At 31.8% G+C, this 15,498-nt stretch overlaps 1 protein-coding gene across 12 annotated transcripts in view; it reads right to left on the bottom strand.

Moving 5' to 3' along the window:
- The window catches only part of ARID4B (AT-rich interaction domain 4B), a 183,492-nt gene that overhangs the window by 64,857 nt on the left and 103,137 nt on the right, over nt 1–15,498 (bottom strand). For all 12 annotated transcript variants that reach the window (XM_051993562.1, XM_051993563.1, XM_051993564.1 and 9 more), the window contains exons 8-11: nt 11,802–11,940; nt 7,027–7,106; nt 4,136–4,212; nt 2,209–2,367 (exon numbers count right to left, since the gene is read on the bottom strand). In XM_051993562.1, the coding sequence (XP_051849522.1) occupies nt 2,209–2,367; nt 4,136–4,212; nt 7,027–7,106; nt 11,802–11,940 (455 nt within the window). The remainder of the gene's footprint in view (nt 1–2,208; nt 2,368–4,135; nt 4,213–7,026; nt 7,107–11,801; nt 11,941–15,498) is intronic.

The following is a 15,498-nucleotide window of genomic DNA, read 5'->3' as shown; positions in this document are numbered from 1 at the left end:
TTAATACTTTAGTCACATCAACCATACTTGTCCCTCTTTTCCTCTATTAGCATGCTAGAGTAGGATCTCATCAAATCATGACAGGAATGGCACAATAGTTTGCTGGTTGGTCTCCTTGATTTATGCCCTATCCTATTCCATTCCAAGCCCCACATAGAGATCAAATTAATCTCCCTAAAGTACAGGTCTGACCATACTACTCTTCTGGATTCAACAAGTTCAAGAGGCCCTTTATCGTTCCCAAGGTCAAATATGAAATTCTGTTATATGTTTATATCCCTTCACAAGCTATTCCTTTTTTTTCCCTTCCAGTCTTTTTACTCCTTACTCTTCCCTCCCTAGCCAACTTATTTTACAATGGACTGATACCAGCCTCTTTCCTGTTCCTCAAAGACATTCCTTTTCCTGACTTATGGGCATTTTCCACAACTTCCCCTACCTGAAATTCTCTCTCTCCTCATCTGTCTCCTGACTTTCCTTATTTTCTTAATGTTCCAGCTATAAGTTACCTTCTACAAGAAATCCTTTTTGATTGTTTTGCATATTGTCTCCCCCAAAGGACTGTGAGCTACTTGAGAGCAAGAACTGGTTTGTTTGCCTTTTTTATATCTCCAGGGGTTAGCACAGCACTTTTGAAATAAATGTCCAGTTAGTGGTAACTACTCAAGGCTTTTACATTTAAAGTATAAGTCATTCATATTTATAGATGGCCTCAAAACTATATGATCCTGAATCTCTTCTGACACTTTTTCTGTCCTCAGACGATGCTACCGAAGAAGCAAAAAGGTGCAACAGAGAAGATAATAAAGGTCATTTTCTATTTTGCTTTTGTTTTGTGTTTCCTAGGCAGAGAATCCATCAATTACTGGCCCCGCTACTAGTTAAGGATGAGCCTCTCTGTCCATAGACAGATTTTTGGACAGCAATCTATCATCAGGAATGTATCTGAAGCCTTCTTAGCAGAGGAGAATCTGTCTATTTACACTACCAATGCATAGTCCTCACCAAGCTCTCACATATCCATCATACTGGGGTATAAGACTATAACTCTGTGGAGCTCTAAAATTTAAGCTTTAAAAAAAAGTCAATTGCACTACCAAAAACTGGCATGCATGCATACACACACACACACACACACACACACACACACACACACACACACACCCCACAAAAAAAAAAAAAAAATTAAGTGTTTTAGCTCACTTCAAACTTAAGAATGAAACTAGAGTAGGATATCTCTGCTTAAATGAATGAAAAATCATTTATTAAGTACATGCCATGTATCAAGCAGTATATTAATTAAAACAAAACAAGTTTTTAAAACTCCATTAAATTTAGGCTACAGAATAAAGAAACTAATATTCCTAAGTTCTTTGCATTAGTAAAAGAACACTTGGGGTAGCATATTAAATTTGGGCTTTCATGTTTTTAAAGTGAAATAGACAAACTGGAGCACACCCAGAGAAGGATGAGGAGGATAACTGGTGAGTTTGGAATCACATGAGAAGAAACTGAGATATGTACTCTGAATAAGAGACAACCTACAAGAAATAAGACATTTCTATTCAAAGGATATCATGTTGAAAAGAAGACAATTTATGTAGTTCCATAAACCAGACTTAATACTAATGACTATATAGTACAGCAAATAATATATAGCTCAGCATAAGGAAGAACTTCAACACAATTAAAGCTATTAGAAATGTAATTAGCTCCCTGGTAAGACAGTGAGTTCTCTGTTACTAGAAATTCTAAGCTTACATGAAACACTCATAGAAAGAACAATTAAGCATTTGAATTTACCAAACATAGATTTTATAGGTAAGTAAATGATACATTGATGGTAAAATAATCACAAAAAATTTTACATTAAAAATCTTCATTTCAAACATGTGGCAATCAGTATATAGGGGGAATTTAAATATAGCTTTAAAATATACTGCTAACTTTACAGTGTTAGTAATTTTATAGCTATATAATTACAATCATAGTTATAATTAGCGATTAACTTGTCAAACAGCAACAAAACTTGGTAAACAGTAATAAAAATAATAATTCATATATTCAAGTTAAGTACTATTTATATAAAATGAATTCACTGCTTACTGAATCTCTTTGAAGAAAAAAGTAAAGTTTCTTTATGCTAAATACTGCTGGCAAAAGGAATACTTTCTATTATTTACAATTAGAAATGTTATCAGATTTTACTTGCCTCCTCTTCGCTACTATTATCTTCTTTTTCTTTTTCATCATCTTCTTCCTCCTCCTCCTCCTCTGCTTCACTGCTAGAGCTATCCTCTTTCAATTCAGTTTTCCAGTTATTAGGAACAGTTTTACTTTTATGAAATTCAAGTGCATGGTCAAAAGCTATAATTGAATCAGAAATAGTGAAAATTTTAAAAATCATAGATAATATCCATAATAGATAATATATTAAAAGGGTAATTTTTTTAATCCAAGGATAAATTAGGTTTAAATACATATATGAGTTAAAAGTTATTTTCATGCTTTTGTATGCTTATATTATTTTAAGAAATAAAAAATTAAGAGGAAATACTATTCAGTCTAACACTTTAAACATTTTATGAAAGGAACATATGATAGTTTTAACTTTTAGAGTATAAACATTAATTTATTCACATTGTTATCAGAAAATTACTGAATTCATTAGCAATTTTAGGAAAGATAATTAAATTATTAATGAAGAAAGCAATTTTACTCACACATACTCATATATAAACATACAAACATAGTTATACATACACACACATATATCATCAAGTTTAAGGCTATGCTAACAGCTAGTCCAAACTGAAACAAATATGGTTATGAATTTCCATAAGAAAACTAACAATTTATAAAATTACTTTTTGAGCTTTTCAGACAAACCACATATCATGTTATTAAATTAATAAGGAAGACAAAATAGATGTCCAATATCTGGGGAATGATAAAATATATTTTGGTACATTAATTCAGTGGAATATTACTATGCTGTAAGAAATAAAAATATAATGAATATCAAAAAGCACAGAAAAACTTACATGAACTGATATGGGGTGAAGTAAGAAGTCTACAACAATGACAACTAAAAGCATCACCACACCACACACACACACAAAATCAAAAGTGAATGTTGCTCAGAAGAGATATAAGAAGCCACCTTGCATCTTTGCAGGGAAGGGATGTTCATGAATGTAGTACACTATACACATATGTATTTGTAAACTTTTTCAACCTTCTGATTAGTTTTGGTAATTTTCCCCCTCCCCCTTTTGACCTTAAAAATATTATCTATTAGTCTGATTCTTTTTGTACAGCAAAATAACAGTTTGACCATGTATATTTATTGTGTATCTAATTTATACTGTAATATACTTAACATCTACTGGTCATCCTGCCATCTAGGGGAAAGGGTGGAGGGAAGGAGGGGAAAAATTGGAACAAAAGGTTTGGCAATTGTCAATGCTGTAAAATTACCCATACATATAACTTGTAAATAAAAGGCTATTAAAAAAAAAGAAAGAAAGAAAGAAAGAACCAGAAGACTTGAAAAAATATATATTATCTATTATATGGGATAGCTCTCTGGCAGTGGGAGGAAAGATATGAGGGAAAATTTTTGAGATAAATAAATTTGATAAACACGAATACTGAGAAAATTATTACCAAAACACTCAGAACAAATAAAGAATTGGTTGCAACAAACTGTTTAACTTTCAGTGAAAGTTACTTTTTGTAGTATTTCAGAAAGGCACGTACTAAATAACAAATCACCACTCCATTTCCCTAAGTTAAGAATACTTTTAAAGACATTTCCCCCTATTTGATGGATTATCTTTCCTAATTTTGAGAAGTCACAAAAAAGTAGAAAGCATTTTGGAGAATTTTGCTTTAAAAACTAAACAAAAAAACTATGTATATAAAATCAAATTATGCTATTTTTAAAACTGTCATAGTTTATTTATCTGTATACAGGATATGTATGTACATATATATGTATATATATGTGCATATACATAAATTTTTAAAGACAAGAAAGTCATTTTAAAGTAAGTCAAAAACATTTCATCTTTTAAAATATTCTCACTTTTAAAATTACAAAACAATATAGTCCAAGATTACTCTTACCTACCTTGTTTTAATACAGCATCGGGTTTTGGTGAGGATTCACTAGAAATTTCATGGACATCTTTTCTGGGAACTGAAGTACTACATATATATATATATACACATAACACATATATATGTAAATATATATATATTTTAAATAGAGAAAAATATACTGGTTAGAGTCAAGAAAATTAAAAGGTTATAGAGAAAAGAAAAAAAGATATTTTTGACATTTACAATGAAGGTGTGTATAAAGACTTTCAAATCACAAAGTGGTTTTGGTTCATCTTAATAATTTGGAAAGAAATGTCAGAAAATAGCTGAAGCTTAAAATTAACAAGAGTAAACACAAAATAAAGTACTAAACCACCTAAAAAAGTTGGGGAAACCCAACCTCAGAGATGTTTTGTAGTAGATACATGCTATTGATAAAACTATAATGAATGATTGCAGATTCTATCAAGGAAGCATTAATCCAGGGAATGGAAAGTAGATCCAACTTCAAACACTGCTGCTCTGGACATCAATATTTTCTTATTTGAGTCACTTTTTTAAAATGATGATTTGATACCCTATCAGGCTAATAATTAATAGAATTAAATATATATGATTTTAGACATTTAAACATGCTAATAATAAGTGCTTATGGCATCGAATGCTTATGCACTGAATATATTTTTAAAAAGAAAAAACATGAATTTTTTTCTAATGCCTCTCTACTACTGTATTTAAGAGAAAAGTAATTTCAAAGATTACTGTTTATTTGCAGTGGACTTCAAACTTTTTGCAAAGTGCATCTATAGTTATATAAACATTTTTGGAGCATATATTCCCAATACTAAATATATTTATTTATAAATTACACACGCACATATATACACATTACTGTGCAATTCATTCTCCAATCTAAACAAAGGGAGGTGAGTCTTTTATCTACTAGTTACTATCCCATAGTGTAGAGCTCAATCTCTAAGAGGTACTTGGCCAGACAAGGAGATATGAGAGATGCGCAAGTTGGGAAGTAGAAGTTATTTCCAAATGCATCTGCTCCACTGCATTTTAAAGACAACCAGGTAAAGTAGGTAAATTAGATTTTAAATTGACAGAAGTCCATGCCTGTGTATATGCACATGCAAGAGCAAGAGGAGAGACTGGGAAGGGGGGAAGGAGGCAGGAAGAGAGAGAAGGAAGGAGGGAAGGAGAAAGAAGGAGAGAGGAAAGGAAAGACAGAGGAAGAGAGAGACCGAGGTAGGCGGATAAGGAGGAAGAAGGAGAGGGAGAGGCAGTTAATTAGTTCATAAGCATTGATAAACTAGTTTAAGTGCCAAGAAGTATGCTAAGTGTTAGGATACAAAGAAAAACAAGACAGCCCTCTGACCTGGAGGAACTTATAAAGAGGTAGGAGATAATGAGTCAAGAAGAGGTGTGACTACATAGGATGTAACCCCAAGGTTTAGGAACTTGATCATCTTCCTCCCTTTTATCTGGTAGCCCATATTTCTTTGGGCTATCCCACTGAGGGTAGACGGAATGGAAACTAGATTCAACTTAGAAGGCTGCTGCTGCTATGGACATCAATATTTTCTTATTTGGTCACTTTTTTTTAAATGATGATTTGATATCCTAACCACAAGCTAATTTAACTTCTATCTTGTCAGTAGCATCTACTTGAAATTTTTTTATGCTTTTCATTCAAGCTTCAGTTTTTAATTCTTTGACTTGAATGGAACAATCTCTTGAATGCAAAGCATGTTATATTCCTCTTATTTATTCTAATTGGTATATTTAATAGGATATATGTTTTAATTATTAGTTTTCTGAGGAAAGAACTATAATTATTTATCTTTATATTTCCAGCATTGCTTTATTTATTATCAATCTGTCTTATGGAGCTTAATTATTCCTGATGAAGCAATTTTTAAAAATCAAATTTTTGAATTTGCAAACTAAAAAAGACTGCTTCTACCAAAGTTTAGATAGCCTATATAAGAATTAGTCTTTAAAAAAAAAAAAAAAAGCTAGACCTCCTAAACATTTAACACAGTTGTTACTAATGTTTTAAACAGCTAGTTAATATATGTCACTTCCCAACAAAATTCTTGTGAAAGTCATCTCCAAAAAAAAAAAAAGTTAAGGAAAATGACTAATAAAGTTCAAGTGACAACATGTCACTATCTAGCTTTGAAGATTAATTAAAAAAAAAAAACAGAAAGAAATATACTTTAAATTTAATATTTTGAAATCAATCTGTAAAACTTGTGGTTGGTTATCTTCTAGTATTATCTTTATTATATTGTTATAGTTACTGTGCACAAAGTTCTTTTATATAACCATCTAATTAAAACAAGCAAGTACATAAAGATTCAAAGTTCCACTATGAAAAAATTCTACATGAAAAACCATTCACAAACTAATGCATATCCTAAATAAAACATAATAAATCTGACTGCAGAAATATCAATTTAGCAGTATACTTCAAATACTATAATGTCAGCCAACAGATGTCACTATAGTCATTGAAAATAACTTGAGTGATTATAAAGTCTTATAGTAAGATATTTTATACAAGACAGAAAAAATTTTATTTATAAAAACCATATTAAAAATTTCAGTCATAAGATAGCTAATATGAAACCACTTTTAGAAAGGAAAATTAAAATCAAGATAGGCAGAGAAACAATATACCCTGTGATTATATTACATTAACTAATGAATGTAAAACACTACATGATTCTAACAATTCTCCTTTACTGCTCTTCAGTTAAGTGGATAAAAAGTTTTTAAAAATTGTTTTTTGCTAAACTTAAAATGAAATGTCAACCAAAACGGTACTATTGTTACAGACAATTCATCATGTTAATGCTGTAAGAAATTGGATGTGGAGATTTTTGAATGTAAAACACTTTTACTTACAATTTGCCATCTTTGAAAGAGCGAACTAGAATATTGTCCTTCTTTACTGCAATATCATCACTGCAATCTGGGCAAACCACCTTTAAAATATATCACATAAAATATTAGAATTAAAATATATTAAAATTTTAACTTTACATATAAATATGCCAACTTGTCAAAGAAATGATCATTGATTTTTAGGTGGAGTCACTTTTGATATTCATTTATCTGACCCTATCTTTCTTCTAGAGCTCTGATTTATTCAGGTTTTGTCCCGGGGCTTTCAAGAGAGGGCTCCAGAATGAAAATAGAAACAAGGGCTCAAGGTCCATACAAGAACAGAAAATCAACTAGCTGGAACTGTTACAAGGGAAGAAATAGCCACATGAGGAATTCAAAACAAGATTAGAAAAGGGGAAAAAAAAGTAAAAGAAGAGAGATCAGAGAATGGATCATCTGGGTAATACAGAATATCAGATTTTTCATTTCATACTCTGAGCCTTAAATAAAACAAAAAGAAGTTCCACTAGTCATATGTGTATTGTGGCCATGAACAAACATACATACATATGTAAATATCTATATCTATATAAGTATGTACATATCTGTATATAACACATATTTATATACATATATCCATATACACATAAATGAAAGTTCAAAGTTAATATACTCCAGACTTCAGTAATACACTGGAGATTTTTTTTCATAAAAGTGTTACATATACACAACACAATATATACCTCAAAGCTGTCTACTTTTTAAAAAATACATATTTAATATTTAATTTCCTGTGATTATGATGTTGAAATTAAGGGACTCTGTTGAAGCATGTAGTAAAAGAATTGAGCTGAATTTTCTGTCCAATTGGTTTTTAACATGTGGATCAATTTCTTTAAAACAACTGTAGATTTTACTGTAAGCTGTGATGATCGCGTATTTAAAATCAGCGGGAGTCAGGAATTCAGATTAAGGGAAAAATCTTCAATCCTTATTCTTTTTGAGGTGAAGGGGGATTGCGATAGAAATATGGGCAGCTACAACAGGAAGCCAGCCAGCAGAGGTGAAGGGGGATTGCAGGTGAAAGGGGGGTCGCGATAGCAATGAGAGCAGCTGTGTCAAGAAACCAGCCAGCAATCTCTCTTTCCGCTTCCTTTTCCACTCCCCTGCCTCCACCCACCAAAATCATCATTTCCTATACAACACATCAGGACTTGCACAAAGAGTGGGCGGGGGCCATTCTTTCTCCAAGCATATATATTAATAGAGTATGGTCCAATTACTATTTAGCTTCATGTGCTTGAGACCTCAGTGCATCAACTCAAGCCTCAGCCCATAAACAGTAAGCTTTGTAATACTTTTCAGGGCCCAAAGAAATAAGTACAGAGTTCTCTAAAATGAGAAGATAGCTATCAAATATGAATCTTTTCTTTTATTAGACTTCAAATAAGTATTTTGAAATGAAAATTGCTGCACAGTGCTGAAGTGAGCATAAATCACTTGAACTTGACATTATTTATCATTAAAAAGTATTTGGTAAAAAGCAGTCTGGCTTCCATTTAAAGTTTAATTATTTGATATCTAGTAGAGTTGGTTGTAAGGCAATTTTACCTCAACAGTATCAACCAACAGTAAGATAAGAACCCTGACAACAGCTGACAAGGTTTGCAAAGTACTTTACATATATTAATCTCATTTGATTTTCATAAATGTAATAGAGGCACTACTATCAATTCCTTTTTACAGATGAGAAACTTAAGCTTAAGTTTCAATAGATAAAATGCTAAGTGTCAGAAGGACTGCTAGGTGGTGCAATGGACAGAGTGCTGGGCCTAGAGTCAGGAACATTCCTCTTCCTGAGCTCAAATGTGTCTTCAGACACTGTCTGTGTGACCCATGGCAAGTCACTTCACTCTGCTTGCCTCAGTTTCCTCCTCTATCAAATGAGCTGGAGAAGAAAATGGCAAACTCCTCCAGTATCTCTGCCACAAAAACCCCAAATAGGGTCACAGAGGGTAGGATTCCATTCAAAAATGACTGAACAAAAGTGCCAGAATTGAGATTAAAACCTTTTTCTGATTCTAAATCCAGCACTCTGTACTCTTTCACTCTGCCTCTATAGCTAATGTTATAGACAAGATTCAAATGTATTTCTATTCTCCCACAACTCCAAGAAAATCTATTGGACATTACAAGAAACATTTTATTCAAATACATGTACTTATAGCAGCTAGTGCAGGGAATAAAGCATTAGGCCCAGTCAAGAAGACATGAGTTCAAATTTGATCTCAATGCTTACTAGTTTTTTAAGTCATTTGACCTCTGTATATCTGTTCCATCATTTGTAAAATGAGAAAAATAACAGCATCTACTCTGCAATTATTTTGCAAATTAAATGAGATAAAATTTGTAAAGTTTGTTTAGCATAGAATTTGGCACGTGGTACAGGCTACATAAAGGTTAACTATTGTATTATTATGTATTTAGTCCTACATATCTAACAAGTTAAGCTTGTCTCATTAGCTAGGGAAATGACAAGATATCATTCAATAAATGTGACCAAAGACTACATATAATCACTTGGATTAAAAAATGTGACCATTGTTTGTGAGGGGGGGCCTTAAGTTACTTAACATTTTATTTCCAAATTTATAGTATAGTTGATTATTAAAATGATAGCCTGAAAAAACACCCTGGTAAGACTAATACATACATATATAAGTACTAATAGAAAAAAGGGAGAAAATAAAGCTAGATTCCACCAACATTCAATTTTCCATAAAGTATGGTAAGAATGGTACAAAGAGTGAGAGAATCGGTAATAAAACTAAATGCACTTTTCTGGGAGCTGTGAGTCAGTGGAGCTTCATGAAATTTTATGAACTTTAGTTAAATTTCCCTTATAAAATTTCTCTTAGCTAATTTTCTTTTTTCAAAAAATATTTGTGCAGCAGACAAGACTCTGGCTATACCCTCAGAGGACTTGGGTTCAGATCCTATTTCTGACACTTATTATCTTTATGACCTTAAGCAAATGATTTAATCTCCCTGAGCATCAATTTCCTTATATGTTAAATAAAATGTTTGGAGCCTCTGTGTACACCTCTAGCTTTATATTTATGGTCCTGTGATCTTTTAAAACCAACTTAAAGCTTACTATACTGGTAACAAATATTAGAGTCAAATAATTTAGTAAATAGCTAATGAATAAGTCATTAATATATTCACTATTAAATTTTTTTTTAAATATTGGAGTGGCAGAATATATTGTGTTTAAAATGTAGATCAGTCATTTCCTAGCAAGTTCCATCTTTGCTTAGTTAATTGATGAAGACATCTACTCAGGCATTCTCTCCTTTTTTTTTTTTTCCTTTTGTGAGGCAATCAGAATTAAGTGACTAGCCCAAAATCACAAAAGCTAGTAAATGTCAAATGTCTGAGACTGGAATTGAACTACGGCTCTTCTGATTCCAGAACTGGTACTCTGTTTATTGAACCAACTAGGGCTGCCCCAACTAAAGCATTCAGAATAAACATTTTTTACAACAGGTGACTATAGAGATAACTGTATTTCTAATAAAGTAAATTCTATATATAACCACATAAACACTTTTTTTGTCCTCCCTAACATATGAAAGAAATTTCCATTATCAATGCAAAATAATAAAGAGTGAGAAAGGCTCTAACATTTCAATTGAAATTTTGAAGTTATTTATTCCTTCCAGTTGTTTTGGAGAGATTTGGAGAATAATTTAAAATAAACTTAGTGAAAAAACTTCCAGAAAATAGTCTTGTTCAAAGAAGCTAAAAGATGAATAAATAAGCTACCTTTTAAATTCTTTATTTTGTTTGTTAAAAAGGAAGTTCATGTTACTTTTATGACGTTTTGACATCCTTATTTTCCTTAGCAAAAACTGAACAGAGATAATATTTATAGTATCATTCTAATAGCTAATACCAGAGGTTTCTGAAAGCAAAAACCAATAAATACAAACAGTCAATTTTAGAAAATATTCTCAATTTCCTTAAAATGACAATTTCATATGTATTCACACCAATGAAGGACATTATAGTATTCAAAGTCACAAATGTTTTGCAAAAGAAAGCTAAATGCTGATAAATGTAAAAGTACAACTCTTGATTTATGAGAGATGATTTTAAATCTTATTGTCTAAAGACTAAAGTCTAGCTCCACTTCTCTATTCTTTTGCATTTCAGAGTAAGTGTGAAGAAAATTAAAGAATACAATACAGGCTTAGTCACTATTTAGAAAGCCTATTGCCATTTAGCAGCACAACCATAAGTATGTCATGAGATTTAGATATAAATTATTTTATCACTCAAAATAGACTGTAAGCTCCATGAGAATAAAGACTGTCAATTTTCTTTGTAGCCTCAGGACCTCAGACAGTATTTTATACATAGTAAAGTTCTTAAAAAATCCTGGTTGAATTGAACTGAATGATCAAACAAGAAAAAGAATGGGGAAAAAAGTCATTATTTGAAATAAATAATGATCATGTTTTAAGGAAATGATGACCCGGGGGGGGGGGGGGGGGGGGGATTCAAGTCCATGTAAACTACAATAAAATTTACAAAGTCTAATTAGTATTTTATTCTTGATTATTTAAAAATTATTTCTTCACTACTAAATCAAACCAAACCAAAATAAAAGCCTAAGTTAATCAAGTAGTATAAAAGAATCCTGTTCCCCATATTCTCCCAAGTGCCATTATTTCCCCTATGTATTTAGAAAATTGATAATAAAATCTCTTTACATTAAGTATACTCACCAGTGCTGGAAACCACAGAGCTTTCTTTTTATCCAAGCTTATATAGTCTACACATACAACTTTTCCTAGTAGCTCATCAATTTGTTTCCTATCATCTTCATCTTCGTCACTGGAGGATGATGAAGATTCTTCCTCTGGACTATAAAAGGAAATATCATTATATCTGATTCTTTCATATTTGATTTTCTCCCCAAGACACTTAACAAACTTTGGTCTTTAAAAAAAAATTTTATGCCCATTACACAAAACCAACAGAATTTCCTAAAATCCCTAAGGTTTAAAAAAAAGTAAAACAAATATGAGGTTACTGTTATAAAAACTCCTTTAGAATTTTAAGGAAAAAAACTTTTTTGAATCAGGAACTTAAGAGTCACCTAACTTTTAGAGTTTTTTGGCCACTATATCATCACAAAATACAAGTCTCACATTGTATAGACTACCTTTTAATAGGCTCCTTTCTGCCAAAAGTCCTTGGCTTCGAAATTCTTCTCTTAACCTTTTGCTTCCATAAAACTATTCTAGCTAGAGATGAAAAAAAAATTCAAATTTTTTTCAAAAACGAGAAGACAACAGCCAGACAAACCAAAGAACAAAGGGCTTGATATGTCTCCTACTTCTTGGTAGAATGTTGGATTAAAGATGCAGAACAAAAATATGTTTTCAGTCATGGTTAAATTGTTGATTTGTTAGAGACCTAACTGAGTGTCAATTGATAAATGATGGACAGATGCAGCTTCAACCAAAGAAAGAACACTGGGAAACAAATGTGAACTATCTGCATTTTTGTTTTTCTTCCCAGGTTATTTTTAACTTCTGCATCCAATTCTCTCTGTGCAACAAGAGAACTGTTCGGTTCTGCAAACATATATTGTATCTAGGATATACTGCAACATATCTAACATATATAGGACTGCTTGCCATCTAGGGGAGGGGGTAGAAGGAGGGAGGGGAAAAATCGGAACAGAAGCGAGTGCAAGGGATAATGTTATTAAAAAAATTACCCTGGCATGGATTCTGTCAATATCAAGTTATTATAAAATAAAATTAAATTTAAAAAAATTGTTGATTTGTTGTGGCTTTTTTTTGGGGGGGGGGGGACACGAAATTTCTTGATTTTTATCTGTGTGAGGAGCCTCCAATGAAGAACACTCTGTACCAAAGCTGATCAGCATCTTCCATATAGTCTTACAGAATCTGATGAGGCTCCTGAGGCCCACAGCCACACAACATGAGGTGGCATAAACAAGATGCAAAGCCAGCCCTTTCTAATGTGAAAGTCACTTCTTTATATACTGTATCACTTATACTAATCTACTTTTTAAAAAATTCCTACTAAGGAGAAGAATCATATGGAAGTGGTATTGAAGTAAACAAAAAGAAGAGCCCATTAATAATACATTTAAAAATAATGAAAAAGCTAGACTAGCTATTTTCCTCTCTGTGTGTCTTTCTCTCACACATACAATATTATTAGATTGGTAGATGAAGGCAATCTTATATTGTCTCCTAATTTATGCAATAACAAAGTCTATCATACTATTCTTGAGAACAAGATGGCAGAAATCTCTAAGTAATACTATAGTTAGGTGGACTCAGAACCTGCTGACTAATTAAACCCAAAGAGTAGTCTTTAATGATTTGATGATAATTCACATCGTATTTAAGAGTGGATGCCAGGGATCTGTGGTTGACCCTGTACTGTTAAACACTTTTATCAATAACTTTGATTCAACATGAGTGGAATGTTTGTCAAATTTGCAATAAATATGAAAGGAACAACTAATAAACTGTATGATCAAATCCAAAAAAGCCTAGAAAGTATAGAAAACTGGACTGAATATATTAAATTCAGAACAGGAACTAGATGTGTGCCTTCATTAGTACAGGGATCTCTCAGTAAAAGTGCTTCTTTTACCAAGAAGTCAGCATGTTCTCACAGAGATCTGCCTCTAAGTGGCCAGGCAATTTGTTCAATCACAAAGCCCTATGAATTTGTGGTAGAACTTGAACTAAGGTCCTCCTTGCTCTGAGGACAGGGGATGAAATATGGTGGTTTTCAAGTGAAATTGAAAGGCAAGTAAGAGAGGAAGAGAAAAGTGTGAGCGGACTAAGAGAAAAAGTAAGAGAAAAAAGAAAAGATGGAAACTTCTATGTACACGAAGACAACATACATATGCATAGGTCTATACAAAAAAGACAGGAAATAACTGGGAAGACGAAGGCCCTTAAAGTAGAGGCATTAAGAAAGTCTTCATGTTAAAAGAACCAAATGAGACAACTTATGTAAAGTGCTCAGTAAACTTTAAGATATATATATGTGTGTGTGTGTGTGTGTGTGTATATATATATATATATATATATATATTTAAAAGAACCAAATGAGACAACTTATGTAAAGTGCTCAGTAAACTTTAAGATATATATGTGTGTGTGTGTGTGTGTGTGTGTGTGTGTGTGTGTGTGTGTGTGTGTGTGTGTATATATATATATATATATATTATATATATATATATATATATGTCAGCTCTGAAATAAAAGAAGGACTGCAAATTATTAAGAAGGGAGGACACTAAAGGAAAAAGGGATAGACTGGCTATGCAAAGGCAAGATGAAAAAGAAAAGTCAAGTGCAGTACATGACCCAGAAGACTAGCCCTTTCCTAATTTGATTTTGATCGATAGTTCCACAATTCTCAGCCAATTTTCCCCCCAATGTGTGTTCAAATCCTGCCAATTTTACTTCTACAATATCCATCACATCTACTCTTTCACCCTGCCTACCTCATTATTATTACTCCAAATTCATCTTTTTTGTCTGAATTATAACATCAGTCTCCTATCAGAATGTAAACTCTTTGAAGACTCTTCAAAGAGATGTAGGCATATATTATTTTTTCCATTCTTTATCACGAGACTAAGATATGGCCTTATATGCAGGTGTTTAATTTATGTTTCTGAATTATATTCTATTCTAATAAACTTATCAAAGAGGAGGTAAAACAGTCACTCTGTTCAATAAAAGATTAGAATAAAAAAACTTTGATTTTATTTACTTTTAATTTTGAAAAACAAATATTTGCTCACTGTTTTTTTAAACAATATTTTATTTTTTCCAATTACATGTAAACACAATTTTAATATCCATTTTTTAAATTTTCAGTTCTTAATTTTAACCTTCTTTCCTTATCTCCCTTCTCCCTGAGATGATAAGCAATTTGATACAGATTATATAAGTGCAATCATGAAAATCATAGTTCCATATTAGTCATTCATCATTTTAACAAAATATCACAAGTGGACTATAAATAAGATCTTTTGTATTGTTAACTTGGGTTGTATCAAATCTTAATTCTAAAAAATTCACACTTAATATCAAATAAAATTAAGAATTCTTCTGATCTTCTAGCCATTCTGGAGAGCAATTTGGAATTGTGCCCAAAAGGCTATATAAAACTGTGTTTACTCTTTGATCTGGCAGTGTCTCTATTGGATCTGTATCCCAAAGAGATCATAAAATAGGGAAAAGGTCCCACATGTTCAAAAATGTTTATAGCAGATCTTTTCATGATAGTGAGGAATTGGAAATTGAGTAGAAAACAATTGGAAAATAGCTGAATAAGTTATGGCATACAAATGTAATAAAATACTATTGCTCTATAAAAAATGATGAGTAAGCTGATTTCAGAAAAGCTTGGGAA

This window comes from Antechinus flavipes, chromosome 4 (genome assembly GCF_016432865.1).
Source record: "Antechinus flavipes isolate AdamAnt ecotype Samford, QLD, Australia chromosome 4, AdamAnt_v2, whole genome shotgun sequence".
NCBI classification, from domain to species: Eukaryota; Metazoa; Chordata; class Mammalia; order Dasyuromorphia; family Dasyuridae; genus Antechinus; species Antechinus flavipes.
Note: the sequence above shows the minus strand (reverse complement) of the source record. Positions and strands in the feature narration are given on the sequence as shown.